At 35.2% G+C, this 18,044-nt stretch overlaps 1 protein-coding gene across 3 annotated transcripts; it reads left to right on the top strand.

Moving 5' to 3' along the window:
* The first annotated feature begins 6,997 nt into the window (after window positions 1–6,997).
* Window positions 6,998–10,152, top strand: LOC119636419 (facilitated trehalose transporter Tret1). 3 transcript variants are annotated; one of them, XM_038031740.1, is made up of 6 exons: window positions 6,998–7,042; window positions 7,702–7,996; window positions 8,072–8,266; window positions 8,853–9,001; window positions 9,067–9,226; window positions 9,286–10,152. In XM_038031740.1, the coding sequence occupies exons 2-6, from the start codon at window positions 7,723–7,725 to the stop codon at window positions 10,092–10,094; spliced, it is 1,587 nt and encodes a 528-aa protein (XP_037887668.1). In that variant the 5' UTR covers window positions 6,998–7,042; window positions 7,702–7,722; the 3' UTR covers window positions 10,095–10,152. The 3 variants fall into 3 exon arrangements, with proteins under 3 accessions (XP_037887668.1, XP_037887669.1, XP_037887670.1); XM_038031741.1 differs by lacking the exon at window positions 6,998–7,042 and adding an exon at window positions 7,057–7,467; XM_038031742.1 differs by lacking the exon at window positions 6,998–7,042 and adding an exon at window positions 7,583–7,597.
* The last annotated feature ends 7,892 nt before the right edge of the window (window positions 10,153–18,044 follow it).

The following is an 18,044-nucleotide window of genomic DNA, read 5'->3' as shown; positions in this document are numbered from 1 at the left end:
GGTGTACTCTGTGTAACGGCCGGCCTTGTCCGACTACAGCATTCTTACTTATTTTGTTATAATCGTCGTTAAGAATTATCCTTTCAACTGGTTGTCCCTCCGTGCGTCTAATATTTTTGCGTGTACTTTTGTGTTCAGTCTGCAAGTCACAAATTTTAGAACGAGCTCAATGGAATTGGGTGTATTGACGTGGTTCTCAAGGAACAGGAACGGAGACGATTAAAAATGTATGGCATTGCGCTATTTTTATGACTATTCGTTATATGTTTCCCAGTTTGGGACTGAACCACAAATATTCCTGAAGAAGAATCAGTGAGCACTATTTTAGCAACGTCAATTACATGTACGAAATATGCATGTGATGGGTCCATTTCTTGAATTCATTCCGATGTCCGAGGGCTATTAAAAAAACAAGAGCCTTCATACTGCAACAAGGGGTGAATTTTATAAATATCTGTATAGCAGAGACACCGATGTACACATATGTGCCGGCACTTTATTCCAAGATTTGCTTTGTTGAGATTAGTATATTCTAGGGTACCCTGTAAGCATCGTTATCAATAGCAGCAGTAACGCTGTTAATTAGCAGCCATTTGCACGCTTGCTCGGCAAGGTTTCTGTTAACGGTTTCTTAATACGACGTCGCATTCTTTCCAACGTCTCCAAAGCAGAAGCGTACACAATTCCGTGTTTTTAAGTGAACACGAATTATGGTATGCAAATAAGTGTGCATGTACGGAAAGAGACCAAACAGCGAGTATTTATGTAGCAAATATAATTTGTTTTCTTTTCATCGTTTATTTTGAAGTATTGAAGCATTGAAGAATTCTGAATTTCATGTTCGCCAAATGCTTTGACAAATTTCAATAAAATTCTCGTATCAACAAATGAGAAGAAATTTGTTATCTTAGTTTTAATTTGTTTATTTTATTTGTATATTTATTAATTACACTTGCTCACGCATATATATATTTGACATATTTTATCCAATTTTCGATATCGCACATGAGTTATTGTACGCGGCGTCTATTTATATTATACTATTATACCCTACACCACTTGTGATACAGAGTATATTGACTTTTTGCGAACGTGTGCAACACGCAGAGGAGTATAACAAAAGGTGGGATTGTAACCTTTTATTATAATGATCGCTTCAGAATTTTCTTAATCATTTTCTGAATCGATCTAAGCCGATTTGTCCGTCTGTCTATCTGTCTGTCTGTCTGTCCGTCAGATGTTTATCCATGTAAATTCGTGTTCAAACTACGGGTAGCAATATTAGAACTATATTGATGAAATTTGGTATACTGGTGTGCTTGAATCCAATGAGGAACACTGTTGAAAACGGTCTAGATCTATCCACTTTCTCGAACACTCAGTGCTCTATTTTAAAAAGTCGGCATAATTGCAAATTGATAACGAAGTCAACCTTATCAAATTTGGCTTACGTAGGCCTATTTTTTGGACCTCTTCTCAGGAAATGCAAACCATTGCATGCCAAAAAATCTAATTATTAATGCTTTATGATGAAAAATTGTTCCTGATAGTAATTCGAAATAAAAGTCAAGTGGACCAAATTTGGCTCACATCGGTCTATATTTTGGCTCCCACTCTATATAAAACTGCTCAGAAAAACGTTCAATTTGTAATATTTTACGAAGAAAATTGATCCATGGTAGCAAATTAAGCCAAAAAGGTAACAGTCGGGAATTTGAAGCACATATGAGGATTATCATGAAAAGCAAACCCTTGTATGGAAGTTTCCTATGGCGGCAATTAAGAAGTAGTACAATTTTTGGGAAGTAAATGAAGGTTGCGTCATATGATACTTTTGGACATCGTCCGATATGCGGCCTTTCATGAAATATACGTCTTTACATGAAAATAATGTGTACTTTTCGGTGGCTTATTGCCGGGACGAGCGAATAATTGTAAGGGGCGAGGTAGACCATTCAATGGCCTTGTTATTACATTGTTTAAATAAATAAAATATTAAAAACTAGTCCTTAATCCCAGCTTATGCCATTTGAACTGTTTTTTATTTCTCCCATTAGTATATTTTCACTCGGCATGCTGTAGGGCCAAGAATTTCGAACCGTTAATGTGAAGTCCAGTAAGTCTATGTTCGCACAATCTTATCAAAAGTTAGTTTCCTAAAACCTGAGCTTTGTTTACTTTCATAATGTTCTGCTACGTACATTTCGTATTGGTGCCGGTAATGGTAGGGTTTCTTATAAGACGCTCGAGTGAAATAGAAATTATGTTGTGTCTGACTACATAGATTTACAGCTAAGTGTCATCCATATTTTCTAGCAGAATAAAAATTGCTTTTATTTTAAACAAACAAGCAAATTGAAACCTGTATGGAATTTTTTTTAAGCCATCGAAGCATTGGAGTATATTCGTTTCGTCGTAATGTTTGCAACTACCAAAAGGAAGCCACTAAGGCCGATATGAACTAAATATGTATTTTTGATCAGCGTCGAATTCCGTATCAAATTTGCCAGAGACATTGGAAGTTCCTTCACGCAATTTCTCATTAAAAATGGGCCAAACCGGTCGAAGAACATGCATCCAGTCAAGCACAGACTGAAAGTATCCTTATTCCCCTAGGCAAAAATTTGTGAGTTTTTGCTCATTGCTCATAAGTTATGAATTATGGAAGGATGAAATTTTCTATATTTTGTCCATAGGGGATTCTAGTATTTATGTTCAAAAAGTTTTTTCCGGTTTTCAATGCGGTCAATGCATTTAAATTCAAAAGATAAAGCGGAAAAGTTAAGAAAAACCAAAATGTGATAAGACATTATGTCGCAGACGTAGATGTTATCCCAACCTTAATCCTATTGTTAATGTATGCAATTAGCCCTACAATATTAAATAAGTACGTAGGTATAAGAAACATGTGGAGTGTTTAAATATAATTGAGCGAGCAAAAATGGGAAACTAAAGTTCCACTTTATCAGGTTAAACACAAAGGATATTCCTAACATGTGCCATATTTTCTAGTACTATTTTCTATCTGGCCGACAAGTCGGACTCGGCCTTACAGGCGTCACATACCGATTGACTAAACAAGGAGATTAAAGTTCACATTTGGGTGGAATGACATACCGCGATCAGTGTACGATACCACATCCCCAACGTTATGACTATCGATCGTGTAGGTGTACGCAACGGTCAATGATCTAGAGAATGACATTTTTTGAACTTGAAAAGGTTCGGTGACATTAGTTTATCAATGCTAACGAATCAGCAATAAAAAGTTCTACATTCATTAAATTTGGAATAGAGTGAAAAAGCTCAACGTCGTCTGTATACACCGTAACATTACCCTGCGGAATGACAGCGGGACGATCGTTAATGAGTAAAACAAAAATTAAGCGAACTCAAACGACTTTCTGATTAGATAAACACGACGCACACCATTTGACTAAAGAATCAGGAAATCCGATTTTTGATAGCTTCAACTCCCAGCTCAACTTACTACCCTAGTAAAGTGTATGAAAGCAACGTTACTTTGATTGGGTTCGGAAGAAGCTTCAAGAATATAAATTTATATTGAAATGTGCAAGGTATTTAATGGCCAGCCTCGCCCGGCTATAATGATTTTCCTTATTTATGCCTTGATGTCTTGCGTACTCACTCTCATTAATATTTTACATTTAATTAAATAATAATGATAAGTGGCTCTCAATTTGTGTAATTTGTTGCTGCCTAGTGTTGTGCTAATCAATTAATACTTAAACAACCGCAAAACAGACCATAATTCATTTCAGAAAGTTATAATCAAATTACAGTAAACATTTGTCGTTACGTCATTAATATTGTTAGAGTGTAACTAAATACATAAACGCTTCAAGAAAGCTTTCCGTTTGCTGGTTAGAGAGAAATTCAAAATCGTCACGACATGAAACAAGTTGGCTTCTATCACTGCCGCTAATTTAACGGTCATTAAATGCTTTCGTATTAATTAGAGTTATCATGTCATGTACTATCTCTAAGATATCAACCGTCAACGTTTTATTTCTGCACATACGGTCAGGAAGGGCTTTTGTTTGCTTGAAAAATTTTTCCACTATCAAAAAATCTGAAGTCAGTCGTTTAGGAATCACCTATATAGTTCTAGATGTCAGAATCTATTTGAAACTTGTAACGGAGCGTGATTTGCGCACTAACTCTTCAAGCGATTGAAATGTACTTGCATACGTACTTTTGGTTGGTATTTCGCTTTACTCTCTTCTATGTGTACACCAAAGGCAGACAAGTGTGAGGACATATTCTCTTAGAGGCCCTTTATTGGGAAAGATCGTTTTATTTCCGTATTTGGTTTAATACGATGTCATACGTTAAACATGATGTTTATGGTAGAGGGTAAATAACGCTAAGAAGGATTTTAGAGAGACTTCAGATAGATTACTGAATCCATTTAAAATTATTTGTTGGTGTGTCTCTGTGCTTTTTTATTTGTATTTACGGCAATTTTCGCCATTGTTGCGATACGTTGGCGAGACTTAGGGCGTAGAGGGGTTTTAAGCCAAAGGTGTTAGGAGTGGATCAAATCAGCCGATTTTTGCCACCGGTCCACGTAAAACGTCATATTTTGAAAATGTTTTTATATTGGAAAAAAGTTGTTGTATTGAAAAAGTTTTTGAACCCGCCGTGATATAAGGGCTTCCGTGAAAAGTAAGGCTTTTTATTGCAAAGAAGTTCAATTTTTAGCGGTTTATGACCAAAAGAGCTTTAGAACTGTAATTTTTTTAAATTCGGAGCATTTGAGTTTTGGACCTCCACGCAGGAGCCTATGAAGAGAAAATCTTTATATAGACAAAATATCTAATTCTTAATAATTTGTCAAAACGTCTGGAACTTGCAGAAGAAGAGATCCCACAAAGCACATATCTTCTCGATCAGCATCAAATTCTGGATCGATTTAAGCATGTTTGTGTGTCCATCGGTGTATTTTTCCTTGTTAACATTTTCGTGGCAACAAAAACGAATCTATCGATTTAAAATAGTGACAGAAACATCGAAGGTTGTTGCACACAAGTTGGTTCAGAATCAGTGGAAGGACACATCAGTTAAACTGAGTGCAACTCTGTCTTTCAAAAGAAACAGTAAATTAGTTCTTTTTATCATTACTCGTAAACTACAGCTGATAAGCGCACAAAAATGGACAAAGTCCGCCACGCCCATTCAGAATTATAGTGTATTAAAATTGCGCTTTTTTTAATAACGTGCAGAAGTTATCTTCAAAACCCCATAAAGTGAATGAATTCTCGATCAGTTTCAAATTTGGAATGCACCTAAGCGTGTCCGTGTGTTTGTCTGTCCACGAGTCCGTCTGCCAAGTTGTGTATTATCTGCGGTAAACATTCCCCAGCTCGTAGAAACAAACATATCCCCTGCAAACCGATGAAAAGGCGGATGTGCAACGCCCACACGAGTACACCTTTGCTTTCCGTATTTTTTGCTTGTTACTCATAATGTGTAACACATCATATAAATTCGTGCTCTAACTCTGAAAATAGAAAAAATCAACCGCGCCCCTCCCATATTATAGCGCATGAAAATTCAGTTATTTCGTGTTTATTAGGATAACAGTGGGTGACGAAGGGTATAAAAGATTCGATTGCGGCCGAATATAGTTTTCTTGCTTGCTTATTTTAATATTTAAATATTTGCTTAATAATCTCCTCGAATATTATTATTCGGTTGCCTTTCCTTTCATTTCTAAAAAAAGTGTCAAAATGACTTTAGCTTTTTTTTCTTTTGGCTGCGAAAGAGATGTTATCCCTTCATCCAATAATTAGAAGCCATACCTTGAGTTTGCTACAAATTGTAATCAATGATGGATATTAATAAAAGAATCATTTGAAAGATGAGAACGAGAGATTCATGTCAATTGGGACCACTGGCCTTGTCCTCAGATGTGTATGCTGTAGATATAAACTTCTTTAGAGAGCATTGCACGACGTCGTCGCGACTGAAAGATAATATTATTTGCGAACAGAATTTATTATCTCAGAAGAATGAAATTAACATGCGTGCTGCCTTTCCGCTCCCCTGCAAAAAATTCTGCTGACCTTAATAAAAACAGTTCGTTAAGTCAGTGGAATTTATTCCCATAATTTTTATCGCAGTTTTAATTAGAAGACCTACTAGTGATAATAGCAATAAGTTACTTCCAACGTATTGGCAAGTGAAACATTTTTGTTCTTCTTGTTTTTTTTTTTTTTTTTTTTTTTATAAATTTCCGTTAAGTCGCGTGCGCGTTACTATCTATAGATTTGATTCTTATATACCGATTATCAGCAGAGTTTAGAAAATTTGTTAACGTTTTCAGCAAGCATTCACCGCCAAAAGCGCTACCGCCTCTCGCCACAATTGCATTTGTTTTGTTTATGTTTATTTATACAAATATTGAACTTTTCATATTACGTATGTTTGTACGTGCTTGTATGTATGTGTTTCAATAAAATATGTTTCTTTTTTTTTTTTTGTATGTTTTTTATTAGTATTGGTATAGAATTAAAAAAGTAAATAAATAGGAAATATGGCAAAAGCATATAATAAATTGTTTTGTATTTCTCCCGGTCTCCCCAGATGTAAATATCACAAGAGAGGAGAGACTTTATTTCATTTATTTATTTATTTTAATTTTTTATTTTTTTTTTTGGTTGCCCATGTCAACCATATACCGTTATAAGAGAAAATAATAGACCGAGGAGGAAAATGAAAAGAAAAGAAAAGAAAAAAAAAACAAACAGGAAAAAACATAGATATTTTCGAGAGAAATTGTCGTAACAGAGATATTGTAAAGAAATTATTGTCAAGTTCATGTTTAGTATTAGTTCGCTATTAAAGGCGAACGGTGGAAACGGTAGTGTAGTTGTTGAGCAAATAATTACTTGGATATTGTTCTTATTGTTTAAGGTGTCGACGCTTTAGACGATCTGCTCGTGAAACTCAAATTTCAAGGGAAATGATTTATTTTGATTTTTTATAATTTCTTTATTTATTTAGTTTTTGCTTTCGGGTAAATAATAAACTCGTATAAAACCAGAAATATTAAATGTTATTGAAATTATTAGAATACAAACAAGTGGTTTATTGGCTTGTTTGTACTCTGGATCGCTCATACAGATGCACATAAACACATGCGCACCCATGCTTACATACATAAACAGTATATGAAAGTTTGTGAAGACACACATATAAATATTGAAACTCAACGATCGCCGTTGATGAAAGCAAGTGCAGAAATCAAATGAAATTAAATTTGCTGGCAATTTATGTGAATTGGATCTCAAAATACATGCAAACATTTAATGAAATGTTGAACACAGTAGACAGCCATTTGTTTAAGAATGTTTATCAAGCAAGCAGTCTTCAACGTATTGTCACACTTAACACAACTAAGACGGTTTTAAAGAAGGATAACAAAAAATCCTTGAAAATTATGTAAAATTTGTAAAATAACAAAAATAATAAAAAAAAACATATATATATATATATATATATACATATAATATATGTCCTTCTATCTCCTTACGTCATAGTTGAAAATAAATAAATAAATTCGTGCACCTAAGTGAGCGTGATTAATAAAATTGCTTCTTAACAACTCTCCGCATTACAAAGACTTTGTTTGAGTGCGTGCCTGGCCGATTGATTGCAAACAGTCTTTTTTTTCAGTTCCAACTGTTTGCTGTCAGCATGTCTAGTGCGCCTTTTAGTGATGATAAGACAACTTTAAAAAATGATGAACAAGTTACACCGATATTGTGCCAGGGCCTCAATAAGCCGCGAAGGACAAAACCCTTGGGAGAGCGTAGTAAGGCTGTATGGCGTCAGGAATTCATGGTTTTCTTAGGCAATGTTGGTGTCTTGGGTGCGGGCATGGCAGTTGCATTGCCGTCGGTAACCTTGGATCAATTAACTAATGCTAATGAAAGTTTTCATCTCACGATAGAAGAAGCCAGTTGGTTTTGTATGTCTGAAGCGCTATTCTCTAAAAGAATTGGAGACAGAGAAATAAAAAGTTCTTACTTCTTATCTCCTTCAGCTTCTATCAACACTATGGCTTGTCCCTTAGGTGGCCTTTTAGTTGGTTATTTATTGGATCGTGTCGGGCGTAAGAATACCATCTTAGGCACCCATATAACAGGAGTTCTAGGTTGGGCTCTACTAGCTTCTTGTACCATGTACAGTGACCGTACAACAATATTAATACAAATGTTATTGGCTCGTTTTCTATCGGGTAAGTCAAGAGACATATATCTTTTCTTTGCTAAAAAACATTACTCTTGAGCTTTTACTCAGAAAATTGTTTGTACATGTTTTCTTTTAAAACAACTCCCTTTCGTTGCAGCAATTGTTGCTGTTGAAATTTTATTTGAAATCATCTTTCAACTGTGCAAAAATTGTTTTCGATTGTTGCGTATTGAAGCAATTAACTTAAAAGTACACGAGAAATATGTGAAGACATTGCTAGTTTATATGTTGCGACAGTCTTTCTCATTCTTGGAGGGGAGAAACGATTATAGTGAATTTTTTGCACCTTATGACACTTGTGGCAAAGGTGTATTAAGATGGGGCTTTCTAGAAAAGTAGGTCCTTGCGCGAAAATAATGTGTAATTTTTGGTGCACTGTTACCAAAACAAAGTGGTGCTAGGGGAAGCGGTGTAGAGGGGGGGAAGGTAATTAATGGTCGGAGCTACTCGACCCTAATGTTCTTACTTGTTTTTGTCTTAAGGATCTTTCTACTTCCTTATAAATATTTAAGCAGGGTTTTCTTGCCTATCGAAACACACAAATTCTTAAAAGATTCATTCGAATTCCTTAGGTGTTATGATTGGTCTCTGTCTCTCGCCAGTGGGGGTCTATTCGGCAGAAATAGGTTTGCCGCGAATACGAGGACGTCTGATATTGGGTACTTCGATAGGCATAGCAGCCGGTATATTATTCATGTATATATTGGGTTACTTTATCAGGGTAAGTGAATAGTGTCGAAGCCATACATTGAGAAACTTTGCGTTAAATACCCGTTTCCTTTCCAGAACAATTGGCAGCTGATCGCTATAATATCGACTGTTTTTCAAATTATTTCCACGTTATGTGTCTTACCTATGCCGGAGACACCTAGTTGGCTAATGCAGAAAGGGCACTTGGAAAAAGCTCGAAGATCCCTAAAATATTTCCGCGGTCTTAACATGAATGGTAAACTCCTGCGTGTAAACTAAGAGAATAATTCTCATTTTTTACTTTAATTCCTTCAGATATCGCATACTGTGAGGAGTTCGAAAATGAATTCAATCAGATCAAACGTAGTTCCGAAATAAGCCGGAACACGGCTCAAACAGAGTCGTTACTGCAGGTCGTATGTGCTCCTGAAGTTTACAAGCCTTTGTTAATCATGATTGGATTCTTCGGCGTTCAGCAATGTTCCGGTATAGTGGTTGTTGTTGTGTTTGCTGTACAAATTGCTACCGCAGCAGGAGTGTCCACAGATCCCTTTCTTTGTGCTGTAATGGTGGGCGTAGCTCGTATAATTACCACCTTATTTATGAGCTCTTTATTCGAGCGTTGGGGTCGAAGACCTGCTGGCATGTTTTCTGCTTCCGGGATGACTGTATGTATGCTATTATTGGCTTTATCTGGTTGGTATCCCAAGGCTTTTGCTAGAGTCTCGGTACTGCCTGCCGTATGTATCGTTATGCATATCATCTTTTCGACCATGGGCTTGTTGACTTTACCATTTTTTATGATTTCGGAAGTGTTTCCGCAACGTTTTCGTGGCACTGCATCGGGGTTAGCAGTGAGTTTAGGTTTACTCGCCTCTTTCGCGGTTGTCAAACTCTACCCATCTATGGTGATTGTTATGGGCACCGCTTATGTGTTTGCCTTTTATGGTTGTATATCTTTAGTGGGTGTGGCTTACATATATTTTCTCATACCAGAGACAAGAGGTCGCACTTTGTTGGAAATTGAAGAATATTTCCGTACGGGACGTATGGTCTCATTAGATCAAGTTCTCGAGCAAAACCTTGAAAGGGGCGAATGTAAAGAGCTTTTTATTAAAACTTAATTTAAGAACAGAGATGAATGAATGAATTAATGAATAAGTGATTCGTGTACTTAAGCAACTTTATACATAAGATTTATCTGTTATGTAAGAACATTTCCAAAGAATTACTGTAGTCTGTGATCAAATATATCTCAAATATATGTATGCGTATATATATATATATCAAATGTCTGCTTTATTAACATTGATTTTATATGATGACCATTAACACCAATCAATCACGAATGATCGTTATTGGTCGTTTAAACATTATCTCTCATTTTTATGAATGTATGTCATTGAAAATAACGCACATCGGTATACGTTAATATGCTATAACCGGCCAGTTGCAAGCAATAAAATGCGAAGCGATAAGACATGCAAATTAGTCATGATTAGACTCATAGGCATAGGCATTACTGCATATGCTTTGTTTGTTTTATAACACGCAAGGAATAGATTACAATTTCTGTTAAACTTGCCCTTAAGAACAAAAAATAAATATTAGCAGATGTTCTGCTGGAGAGTTCGAGCAGTTCTTCACAGAAAAGTAAAAAAGAAAAAAGATTAGCTTACGGTGGTGGAGCAGTCAGTCAACAAAACATGCTACAAAAGTGATGGAATGGAAGAGAAGTTCTATGAAAAGCAGACGTGAATTCAAACCCGACTTATTCTTTCGTGCTTTTTCCAAGATAATAATTTGAGGACGTTACTCGACGTTTCTACTTCAAATATTTGAATCTTAAACGAATTTTAAAATTTGAGTAAAATAAAAAATTGAAATTTCATACAACAAAAAATTTACAAAAAATTCAAATTATTTATATAAATTTTGTTATTTCTATTTTTTTTTCTATTCCATAAACTCAAACAAAGTTAAATAAAAAAATGTTAATAAAATTTGAAAAAAATTAAAAATTAAAAATATAAATTTTTGTTGTTTTTTTTTCAATAAAAATTTTCAAAACCAAATTATAATGAAACAGTTATAGTATAATAAATAAAATAAAAGCTAATAGGTGCACAAATATACTGCTACAAGACTTAATAGTTGAAATCTGCACCATTGCTATCTATAGTCTTTTATCATTCACCGTGGAGCTTGGGGATGGCCTCGCGGAAGAAACTTGCCCTTTGGAGGCGAGATGGTCATTGACCCATTTTTGGGTGTCCTCAATTACTGTGAATCGCTGACTAGCTAAGTATGACTACATAGACCTAAATAAGTAGTAATCGGAAGAGGCCCGACCTGCAGAATATGCGGACTGCGGTAAAACTTGCCAACCTAACCTGAAAATTATATACTTAGTTGCTTTTTCTGAAGACGAAGGGACGTAGTCGAATTTTAATCGTTTTCACGACTGAAATTTGGTGACCAATATCTCGCAAATCACTTTCGAACAACAGCTTGTTGCCAACTCAAACTCACATCGTTCCAATATCAATATCTAAGTTATTTATGACTTAAATTCAGGGTACATTGAATCACTTTTTGAATCCATCGTGACAACAAAAGGTGGATCTACCTTAAATCCGCCTGGGTTTTGCATATATCCGCACAAACTTACTGTGCCCCTTTAGCACAAGTGTTGTAAGGTATAATGGTTGATTTTGGTTATACGCGATAGAGTTTCGGCAAGTTTCCAAAAGATGACGAATTCAAGGCCACATCGACACTATTGTGGATACAGCCACCTTTAAGCTCTACCCTACGGTGTATGCCAAATGTACAAGCCTTAGGTAAGAGGTTTCCTTCTGTGAGCTTTGACTATTATGTGTGAAAAGGCATTGTTTACCGGAAAGCATTATATGTTTTAGATTCCTCTTCACCAGACCTGGGACCCGTAGTTTTTGCTGAAAGTTGTTGAAAACCTTAAAAAAATTATTTCCTGTTTATATATATATATATACCGAACTTGTGCTTTCAATTTTACGTTTTGCAACCTTGGGAAAACCCGAAAGCAGTTATTTGATCAAACGAAGGATGTATACTTATGATGCTTCGAATGGCTTTTTCCTTTGCTCTATGTTACAAATGAGTTAATGAAAGTGTCAGGCACGCTTTATAAAGCAACCAATTTCGACGCGAGGAATTCATTTGTACACATAATAATAAAATAGAAAGATTTAGTGAAAAAACAGATAACATAAAAATTAATATATATTATTAATATTTATAATTTGTAATTAATATTATTATTTATTTGGGAAAATAAAATTAATAATAATAAAATTAAAAAACAAAAAATATCCAGCCATAAAAATATTAATATTAAAACTAAATAAAAAAACTTAATGAAACAAAAAAGTTTACGAAACAAAATATTTAAACTAATTTAAAAATCTAAAGAAAAACTTGCGCACGAAGCCGTGCTAGTCGGTGCTTTTCATATAAACAACTTTCATTTGCGGTAAAACTATTCCCTACGTTTTAAAAATAAACGTACCGGCCATTGGTAAGCAAACTAATCCATTTCCATCTGTAGATGCTTCCTTTCATCGTGAAATGTGTAAGTGATACCTTTAAACGTTAGTTTTAAAAGTCGCTGTTGCTCAAAGCACAGGAACATAGATAAAGTTTTTACCCCTTGTTTATTAGGTGCGTGCATGTGTCTACGGTGATTAAACCCGTCTCTCTGTATAGACCAGCTTTTCAAATTAGCGTCACTAAGCACCGTTTTTTGTTTCCTTAATTCCGCGCTTGTCCACTGTTAGCTCCTCCTGTTCCCCAAGTAAAAAGAGTTACAAGAGAAAGGGGGAAAATTATATATAAAAAGGAAAACAAACAACCGCAAAAAGTCACACACTAGCAACTTATTTTAATACATTGTACTATCTTCTACGCACTGTAGCATCAAGTATTCTTGTTCATCCTCGCAGTCAATATCCACGTCCGCAAGGCCGTGGCACATTTCAGCTAACCATTTGACGCTGTACACTAAACCACGTTTCTGACATTCCACTATACCATATCTTAACACTCTTTCAGCGTCGCGTACGTTAAAGAAGTCATTCTCCATTATTTAACAAGTTGTAAATCTCTAGGGAAAAGCTGGAAAAAGGAAAATAATTAATACATAATTATAAAGAGCGAGTTATTAAGCGCTGCTTACTCGAAAACCGAACTGTCATGTTGATCACCCCCTATTAAAATCTCCGCTATACTTCTAATCGTTGTTTATAAATTGAATAAATCGATTATATTTAGCGAGGCGTGGCGATGAATAGCCCACGCAGCCTAGGCGTACATATAGAATAAGTTAAACATGTTATGTAAAAATATTAGATGTTTAGTGTTTAGTGTTTTGGAATTTTCTTAGTCATAGATTCTCAATGTCATACATGCTTGAAAGTGTGAAGATTTTTATCTAATTGAATGTGTCAAAGGTTAATATCGAACATTTAAAATTTCTTGTATTTTACAAGTTCGCTTATAATTAAACCGTCATAATTTTTAAACAAAGTCCTCGCTAAATTCCCTGTTCAAAGACAAAGCACAGAGTCGCTTATAAATGGTTGAGTGCCCAACTAACAACTTAAATGTTAACGCCAATCTTAAATGCCGAACTTAAGATTCAACTCTGTGAAATTATCTAACGGACCAAATTATCTAACGGACCAAATTATCTAAGAAAAATTAGCAAAAGCCGTCGGCAAAACAACATTATCTAACGGACCAAATTATCTAAGAAAATACATGCAAAACAAAGAAAATACGCGAACTAAACTTATTTAATTTTACAAGTTAGCCTAAAAGTAGACCGCCATAATTTTGTTTTTATTATCAAATTAAACAAAGCAGCAGCCAAATTCTCTGCAATTTGCAGAACGAACGTAATACTCAATGCTAGCAAAACGTAAAGAAATATGTACAATTAATACTATTGAAATACAACTCTGTCTGTAAATTTGTAATCGCAGGCATAAACCATTAAGCATTATAAAGGTAGATAAGGCAGTGTTTTTGTGTTTGGAAAACAATGAAAATAATTTGTTCACAAAAAAAAAACAATTTTTTCGATAATCAAAGGGAACGTTTGAGCCTTTAACGCTTAAGTTGATTATATTGGAGGCATCGCGTCGGCGCACATATAAATTTTTAATTCGACCTAGTGCTCATCCTACTTGCTCAGTCATACAATTCATTTTATTGGTCTAAACAAACCATTACAATAATAATAAAAATAATAATAGAAGGTTATGTAAGTATGCAAATTTAGCAAAAGGCATCTAGAAGAGGTAAGAAGCGAAAATCATTGTGTTCAACTATTTCAATGCCTGATACATTTCTCCAAGCATTTGTTCCGTTCTTAATGAACTGCGGGCTTCGGTCCTTTTAGCCCGTTTCTAGTTGAGGGGGAGGAGGGTGGAATAAGTGTCTGACCGAAATCCTCTTTCAATTCCAAACCATTATCTACTAATACTGTTTAAGAGCTCTTGTTCTTGGTGCATATTTGTACTGACGGTTGCCACATAAAGCCTTCTTATAAACTTGATCTTTGGCTCTAAACTATGAGAATACATGAAAAATCGCATATTTTTATCTCAGTTTTTGGCCACTTTGACCTTTACAAGAGTAGACAACAGACGAAAGGACGAACGAAAGGATGAACAAATGCGGGTATGCAGGAATAAACAGAGAGAATAAGTTTAATTGTCCTCCAATCTGATCAATTTGTTTAAGTTCATCCAGAAAATATGCACTCTATGGGAACTCTAGAGAAATTGCTGGTTTCGGCTTTATAAATATGCCTTATTACTCTTTTTCTACTCCTCGGGTAAAAAAAACCCCTTCTTTCAATGATGAGTGTATAGCCTATCAATCAATAAGTTTCCGGCCTAACATATATATATGGCAACATTGTTAACAGACCCCTTTTGTTCAAAATTTCATCACATTCTAATCATCAGTTTGTTGTGAAGTTAATTTTGTTGTTGTTCTATTGGCGCTACTAAAAGAAGTTGCATTTTTGGCTATGTTACTATAATACGTGCAAAATATTCATATGTAATTAAAGCTCTAAAAATATTTGCCATTAATTTAGAATGCAACGGTTTACTTTCTCAGTAGGAACTAGTTTTGCAATGTCTTCAAAGATAGAGAGCGTAAAGGCAAACGTGTGTTGAAAGGCGAACTAGTTTACAAAAATGCGATTCATATAAAAATGCGGACGAATGGACGCACAAATATTTATATAGACAGACGTCAATACGTTATTAGTATTATTATTAATATTATATTTTTTTCTTTTTTGAATTGAGAGTCATTTCATCCACCAGTAAACCAGTCCCACTTCAATTCAATTACTTTCGTTTAACAAGAACAATAACAACAAGAGGGACAATGGCTGTGATACTGCAAACAAAACACAATGAGTTGTAATAAAAATCTCATCAAAATATTAACAAAATAAATATCACTCTTATTAGGCGGTAAGTTAAACTTGTTATCGTTCGCGTTCTTCCGCTTTTGCTTAACGAAAGATTTCCAATACTTTGAGTTAGGGAAGATTCATTAACAAGTTTACTAAGTAAATTGAATTCTATTCACGAAGTTTTTCAAACGAAGAGAGACTTTACGTCTTCTTTGTAAGCAATTCAGGCTCCTGGAGATTCTTTTGTATAGTATGGAGGACTGTAGTGATTCGATAGTCGGATATTGTTGTAATTCGATAGTCGGATATGACTGTTAACGAAAAAATTTTTCTTTCTTGTTTTCTTAAGCGGCTGTAAGTGTTTCGAGCTTAATCTTACGGGCCTGGTTGGGTCCGTTTTACAATCCCTTCGATCCGAAACGGTTATTATCTTCAATTTGCATTGCTTGCCATACCACTTGCAGTGAAAATGCGGAGAGAAAGAAAGAGACGGATCATATTCTCCCGTTAATTGAAAACCTGAGTAGCGTTTTATAGCGATAGAGATCCCAAAAGTCGTTGTAACCTTCGTCTAAAGTTCTCCCTTGACTATGAGTTAAGTGTTGTTGCTCAACGAAAAAGCAAGGGATGAAATAAAACATTTTAACACTCTTGTAAAGAGACTTAGGTGTAAATGTTTGCTTAAATCACTTCAAACTGATACATAAGCACACATATAACATACATTATACTTTACGCATCACTAGTCGATCCTTAGGTCCTTAGGGTAAGTAAATGATGACAGTAGATAAATAGATGTTGCGATGAGGCGAATAAACAGCATATGGTCTCGTTAAAGAGCCGAGCAGAGAGTAGCGGAGATTTGCCAAGAAACCGAAACGGAAGTAAGAGAAGGAAAGCAAGAGATAATTAGATGTATACGTGGTGTTTCGCGCGCGCGCGTGCCTGTGTTTGTGCGTTCATAGAGTACAAAATATCATAAATCAAATGAAGCAGAGTCTGAAACAATAAAGATGTGATCATCTCTGTATTCTTTGTCAGTTCTCTGTTTATTGCGGATAAATGATGTGACAGAGTAAATTATGTGATATAATAATATTGCGGTTGAGTCTTTTGTTTGTCGCATTGTTAGCATAATTAAATATATCTGTTAATATTTACGGTTATGCATTTTGTTTTCATTTTTGAGGTGAATATAAAACTAATAAAAAAGAGAGGAGATGTGTTCTGCTACGTGGACTCGTTGAAGATGACAGACTGTCGCTAAAACCTATAAATCAAATGATTATAAAGCGAAGAAGGGCGAATAACTACATTTTTTTGTTTTTTTTTTTTGTAAAGGGTGTTAATCACTACATCACTACACCATACATCTCTTAGGCGCTTCTCTCCTTTCGGTTTTAACTATGTAAACAGGTGTTTACTTGCACTATGATTAAGTTGACAACGCCAGGGCAAAAATTTGCTGAGTCCTTAGTGGCTTGATTACGCTTCACTGACGGCATAATGCAATCAATGTAAATGTTAATAAAATTTCCTCCTGTTGTCACCTGAATCGAGTGCATTGATAAATCTGATGACATTTATAAATACAAGCATTTATGTGAACTTTGGTGCTTACGTCCTGCGCGATCGATATTGTTTTACTTGTTTTCCTGCTTTCAAAGAAGAGAAACAAAAAAGTTCACGTTTCGCATACCGATAGGTACCTGCACATTAATATTGGTGTGGTGGTGTTGTACACACATAATCATTTGCGTATACGTACTTATGACACAAGTCTCGTGCTTTCGATGATGCTTTTGCAGATGACTGTGAAAATCGTTTACCTGAGTTTTTAGCGCCTCCATGCAAAATCCTTGTTGTTGCTTTTATTGTTATGCATTATTTCTTTTATATTAAAGCAAGCGGTGCAAGCTGCTTTCCCACTGCATGTACTGGTGCTGATGATGAATGCCGTTGGTGAATGCATAAGTTTGGCTTAGGCCTACTGCGTATGGGCAGTGATTGTATGCATGGTTAGTTAATTTTAGTAATTATTTTCGGGGCAAATGCAGGCAGGAAGGATGCTTTCTGATGCTTATATTATGATAGAATTCTTTCTTTGCCCTTTTTTCAAGTTTTACATTTTCTGCTTTTTTTTTGTTCACCTGAAAATTGTACCAAGGCTATATTATTAAGCAATAAAAAAACATTGAATTTTAAGGTTGCGTAGCTCACCGCCACTGCACGGTATATTCTGTGGCCAGAAAGGATTTTAGTTTAATTCGTTTGTACAACCATTAGCCACGCAACCGGTCGACAACAATTTGTTAATATTATGCCCAAAACAGCAGCAACAACAGGAACGACAACACACACTTTTTTGTGTGCGTGAACCCAAAAATTAGCCAAACAAAAATTTCCGCTTATGCCCGTATGTGTAATATTTATGCCCTCGCTCTCTGGCCAACACATGCACACATGCATTTTACCTTTGTAATGTTTCTTGATTTCGTGATGAGATTTTTATGCTTGCTTTCGAAACAAAAAAAGGAAAAAAGAAAAAAAATGAAAAGTTACCAGAACTTATTAACTTTTACAAAATTATTTAACT

This window comes from Glossina fuscipes, unplaced genomic scaffold (genome assembly GCF_014805625.2).
Source record: "Glossina fuscipes isolate IAEA_lab_2018 unplaced genomic scaffold, Yale_Gfus_2 28, whole genome shotgun sequence".
Taxonomy (NCBI): Eukaryota; Metazoa; Arthropoda; class Insecta; order Diptera; family Glossinidae; genus Glossina; species Glossina fuscipes.
Note: the sequence above shows the minus strand (reverse complement) of the source record. Positions and strands in the feature narration are given on the sequence as shown.

Excerpts from the sequence above, each read along its gene's own strand:
- LOC119636419 (XM_038031740.1), top strand. The coding sequence starts at position 7,723 with ATGTCTAGTGCGCCTTTTAGTGATGATAAGACAACTTTAAAAAATGAT. Across the intron at positions 8,267-8,852 it reads ATTGGCTCGTTTTCTATCGG|GTGTTATGATTGGTCTCTGT; the intron begins GTAAGTCAAGAG and ends CGAATTCCTTAG. Across the intron at positions 9,002-9,066 it reads TATTGGGTTACTTTATCAGG|AACAATTGGCAGCTGATCGC; the intron begins GTAAGTGAATAG and ends TTTCCTTTCCAG.